Below are 5,741 nucleotides of genomic sequence, written 5' to 3' on the forward strand. Positions count from 1 at the left end.
GGACTCACGCGTGCTTACTGTACGACTCCTGTACGCCACCGCAATCGTCTCGTCTTTACCTTGATTGCAGTCTTCATCCATCAAAACTTTACTAGCGAGACTGGTTATCCAGTCGAGAAAACAGTTTGCATGTGTTGTGTTGACAATTCATCCAGTCTGTACTTCACACAGCACAACGTGTGAGGGCTCGCGCTCTTCAGAGACAATCACAGAATATGACAGATCTCGTGTTTAAAAGCGAAACACACTGGAATGAATAATTCACTGAAAACGCAACGGGAGTCTCTGTTCTCTCTGCAATCTCTGATGTAATCAGCCTGGTTTCCTTTATATTAGCGCTGTTTTGGACCGATTGTTTGAATGCATTCGCTTACTGGATCATTGAACTGAAAACTTTCCCGGAGTTTAGCAGCTTAAAATGATCTGATCGCAAGCAGAGAAGCAACAGTAATTTTGCGTTAACTGCGTTAAATAATTTTAACGCGTTAAGGATTGTAAAATTAATCACATGCGTTAACGCGTTACCGTTGACAGCCCTAATAAATATACATAATATAAATATATGTTATCGTTTATATATATTTAAGTATAATTCTGTTTATTCTATCTATATTTTTAGTATTATGAAATGTTTTTAACTATGGTATTTTGGCAGAAATTATGGTTACTGTGGTATTTTTATTAGGATATGTTTGACAAAATTTGAAACAAATTTAAAGCATTTTCTGTATGATTTGAGCCATTTCTCTTAAGAGACCAATTTTAAGTCTCCATATTATTCTATTTTCAGGTTAATTTCTAACTGATGTGTTTGATGTTATTCAGTTATACTTTACTACAGTCACTGCCCGCCCCTGTCATTGATCCCAATGAGAACATTGTGACTTCACTGCTATTTTCCTGCGCTTTTCTTCTCTGTAATATGAGTCACCCAAAGCCATTTTCTGAGGAACCCCATGCTGTGTTCCCAGTTATGGCGCCACACCTCTGGGAGGGACTCCCATCTGAGTCTAAATAGTATGAACACAAAGGATCTCAAAAAAAAAAGCACTATCAATAGAAGGACAAGCATAAAATGGAGGAGGCTGGAGAGAAGCCAGCCATTTTGTTTGTGATATAAACAGCTACTTGTATGAATAGCAAAGTTGTTATTCTTAGTATATTGATTGCAAGGGAAAGTAAAAGCTATTCTTTTTTTCATGCACTGTGTAGTCAAGCCTAATTATTTCTTGGTAGAGATAATGGCTAGCCATAGCCACAGGTTCTATAACAGAAAGTCTCGAAATGATGCGACGAAGACTTTTAAGCCTCAGACTTCGCTGTTCGCTGAATGAGGTCAAAAGAGAAGTGATTTGTGGTGTAGTCACAAGGCACATTTCTTTTAATCGTTCAGACTGAAAGCGTTTCAAATTAGCAAGTAAAGTGGAGTCAAAGAAAAGCACTGTAACTATCTCGTTGTCTACATTCATGCTCTTTTACTTGCTAAAAGCAGCCACAATTTTTGAAGAACTTTTCTTGGCAAACACGTCAGTGTGTCATAAGTGATTCTATCAGGTGTCATTTAATTACAGAACACTGTTCAGGTTCATCCTGATGCATTTGAGTGCAGTAAAAACAGTTTCAGCTCCTTAATGGATCAAGTAAATTTCAAGAGACGTGACGCTAACGCCACAGTTTTTTTACATTAGAAACTAAATGACTGGGAGATTTACTTCCCAAGATGTTGATTAGGTTTTTTTTTCCTCAGTCATGTTTGTCTGTCTTTTAGAAATAAAGTTGTCACTAATAATCTGCTTCTTTTTACTTTCCCCTCGACCCTCTTTCTCCCCCTTTTCCCCTCTTCTGTCTATCACTCTGTCCTTCTCATCTGTTTTTCACTGTTCTGCCGTTCCTCCCTTGACATCTGTCCCATTTCAGATATCCGAGACTTCGAATTCATTTCTGAATCGGATGTTGAACAGAGACACCATCACAAGAATAACATATAAGAGTAAGTGGAAAAATATTATTGTTGACCATTTCACACTAAATCCAATTTGGTTTTCAAATGCGCTCGATTGTACTGACATTTTGCAAGTGATGAAATCATATCAGTTTGTTCAGACAGTATAGTCAATATCAGGTGTAGCTTCATCAGCAGCTAGAGAAATGACGTAAGCATCTCCATGAGATCTGAGGTTAGCTGTCAGTGAGGAAAACTGGAGATATTGAGTCTGCTTATGTTTATGACATCTCGAGGTGGTGCTGAATCATGAGTAGCATGAGAAAATAAATGACAGAGGAATGTTACGTATTCATGTGTCCAAAACCGCTGACTCATTTACTCAGTTACTATTTACTACGTAGTGAATATTACATAGGCAAGACTGAGGTGAACTGAGTGCATTCAGACACAATATTGTGCACTAAGAGGTTACATATGTGTCAAATCCCTACTTATATAATGAGATTTTAAACCACATAGACTGCCATTCAAAAGTTTGGGGTCTGTAAGTTTCTTATATATACAGTATATATATCTGAAAGAAGTCTCTTCTGCTCACCAGACTGCATTTATTTGATTTAATTATTTTAATATATTTTAAAATGTAATTTATTCCTGTAATGGCAGTCAAATTTGCATTTGAGTCAGCTACACCAAAAAATTACCTTTTGCTGCCTGTCTGAACATGAGAAATAAGCATAAAAGTATCACTTCCAGAGTTTTTGTTCTAACTGAACGTCACAAGATAAATTGTATTTTGTTGGCCGCTTGATTTCTATTTCAACTTGTAGATTTTAAGATTTTAAAGTTTTTGAAAGATTAGCAGTGGTGATTTTGTGACATTCAAGTCACGACATGGTGTAGCTCAAATATAGCCTTTACTTTTCACTTCAATTCTAACTTCAGATTTTGACTTCTGGAGATTTAGGGGCAGATTTACTAACAGCTTGCGCAAGCGAAACCGTCTTTTGGCATTAAAATACTACTGTCAGGATTTACTAAAAACGCACTGTGAAGAATTAGTGCTGAAAAGGCGTGGACAATTATTTTTGCGCCTGACCTTATTGAATATGCATTTGTAAGAGTTTCCCTTTCAGAGACAAAATTTATGGGAGTAGAGTATTAAAATGAATCACACAACATGATCTAATATTTGTGCTCATCAAATTACTGGTATTTGCACCATTGTTGCTCAAAAAAACCATGTCTTAAAGTGCCCCTATTATGGATTTTTGAAAATTACCTTTCATGCAGTGTGTAACACAGCTCTAAGTGAATGAAAACATCCTGCAAAGTTTTAAAGGGGTGGTTCACTGGTTTTTTCTAGGCTTGATTGTGTTTGTGGGGTGCAGTCTAACGTGTTAATGCTTAGTTTTTTTAAAAACACATTATTTTTCACATAATTTACCTTTATTCCACACCGCTCTGTCCCTTCTCTGAGAAACAGGCTGATCTTTTCCTGTTTTTATGAAGACCCGCCCTCAGAAATAGGCAATGGGCTCTGATTGGTTAGCTAGCCCAGTGTGTTGTGATTGGCTAAACTGCCTCTAGTGCGCATCTAAATATCCCGCCCCTCACCTCAGCGCATGTGCTCCGGTTGTATTGTAAACAACGGCATCCTTAATATCGCTTATCAGTTTGAGCCCGATTGAGAAGCAGAGGATATTATTGAAGAGGATCGTGCAGAACCTGTGCAAGCACGGCTTTTAATGGTAGGCCTATGTTTTTTGTTTGTTGTTGTCTCATACTTTTAGATATGCTGTTATTTGTAAATGCTACTGCTTATGTTAGCTTTTAATATACGGTTTTATCCTGATTAAAGCTTTAATACAGTACGGCAACTGCACGCACATCCATGTATAACGCTTCTCATAGCTATGTGAAAATAAGTGTATAATTGGAACAGTACATTGTTGGAGCTGAGCTGAATGAGAGAGAGAGAGAGAGAGAGAGAGATGCAGAGCGTGTGCAGAGCAGGGGGATGCGAGGAACAGTATTAAGAACCGCTGCTTTAGAACATTGATTTTGAAACTTGTGAATCCATTAGAATCGTTAGAAGACAGAATCGCGATTCATATATGAATAGATTTTTACGTGCACCCCTAGTTTTTTCTTCCTCTTCTCTAAAGCAGCACAGCATGGCCTCGCCTCCTTTGCTGTCTTTTCCCGAGGGCAGGGTTTATCTGGGTTTGTGATGTCACAAACCCAGGAAGTAACTCGTTGTAGTCCCTACCAGCTGTTTTTGTAGGCATTAAACTGCCAGAATTTTAAAAGACGATATCTCCGTTTGCATTGAACTTTCAGCTTCGTAACTTTGCAGATATTTTTTATGCTCAAACAGCAACATTACACACTAACATTAAAAAAGTGAAATCGCAATCAACCACCTCTTTAAATCTGAAAGTGCACTGTGTGTAAAGTTATTGTCTCTCAAAAGAAAGAGTCGACTCTGAATCATTGAAATGAGTCGTTTTTAAAACGAATCCCAAGCTGTTTCATGTTGACGTCAACATGAAACATTAGCATATTGCCCGCCCACTTGTTGGTCTTTTCACGTTAGTCTGAAAGAAAATGCAAATTCATTCTTTGCGACTAGGTGCCCTTTTGAAGCGGTAAAAATAGCTGTTTCCATGGTAATGGCTGTACACAAAGCAGCACTGCACTCACAAATGCTGCTTTATCAGGCATTACAGGCATGATGAAATGAAAATGAGACCAATCGGACCAATCACCGCAGATTAGCGTCACGCAAAGGAGGGGTTTAGAAAATGAATCGTTGAGCAAATCATTTGGGAGTTGTTGAGCAAGTAAGGTAAAAATAAATGCATATCAGTAATTTGTGCTGCTCTTGGTAGATTATGCTGGTCATTATGGAAATTATCTGGCTGCGTCTGTGTTCTTTAATGTGTGCATTGTTAGTAAATCACCCGCAGAATTTACGCCTCGCATCGGCGCTTTTATGGAATTGCGCTCTAATGCTAATTTGCCCTGTTTAGTAAATCTGGCCCTTTGGTTTCAAAATACATAAAATTTGAGTTCATTTGGGAAGATTTTCTGCAATAAACCAAAACCCAATGGAAAGATCCAACTGGGAACCAGGGTGATGCTAACTTCCAGGTTGGCCTACAAAAATACATTTGACATTTATAAATGCATATTATGACAAATCCGTAAAGTTTCTAAAAAACAAACAAACCTCACAGTGGTTGAAGCATTAGAAATGACAATGTGTTATTAGTTTTGCTCTCTTCAGCTGCAGAGAAACTCTTCTGATAGGTTGTTTTGTAATGGACTGCGTTGTTCTGCAATTCATACCAAACCGTCATGCTAATTATTGATTGACAGCAGCAGTTTGAAGGCACAAGACTTGTGCAAGTAAAGGTGTTGAGTAGCAAATGTATTCAGCCTTGAGAACTAAAACCACTTTCTAGTTTGGGAATATTTCATGGCCGAAGCTGACATGCAGTGTGGTGGAAATGTTCCGTGGCATTATCCTTTAACTCACCAGAGGGACTTTTGAAAAAAGGCCTTCATAATTGAATTAATAGAGGTGGGGAAAGAGCAGATGAATAGATAAAATGTTCTGACCCCTGGTGGCTGGTGCGTGTCTCCCAGGCCACAGCGGTGCATGAACACAGGCTAGCTGAGCTCAGGGAAGACTCGACAGCACTGCCAGGAGGAGGGCAGAGGAGCGTAGGCTTTGACAGCTGTCAGAGCCCCCCCCCCCAACCTGCCTCTCCGGCCTCCCGCTCTGTTC

The 5,741-nt window shown here is 38.8% G+C and overlaps 1 protein-coding gene across 1 annotated transcript in view; it reads left to right on the forward strand.

Annotated features, from left to right (window-relative positions):
- LOC107657268 (carbonic anhydrase-related protein 10-like) overlaps positions 1–5,741 on the forward strand; it is a 70,732-nt gene that overhangs the window by 59,092 nt on the left and 5,899 nt on the right. Inside the window, exon 4 of the mRNA XM_016445301.1 lies at positions 1,918–1,990. Within this exon, the coding sequence (XP_016300787.1) occupies positions 1,918–1,990 (73 nt within the window). The remainder of the gene's footprint in view (positions 1–1,917; positions 1,991–5,741) is intronic.

The sequence above is a fragment of the Sinocyclocheilus anshuiensis genome, unplaced genomic scaffold (genome assembly GCF_001515605.1).
Source record: "Sinocyclocheilus anshuiensis isolate Anshui unplaced genomic scaffold, SAMN03320099.WGS_v1.1 scaffold159, whole genome shotgun sequence".
Taxonomy (NCBI): Eukaryota; Metazoa; Chordata; class Actinopteri; order Cypriniformes; family Cyprinidae; genus Sinocyclocheilus; species Sinocyclocheilus anshuiensis.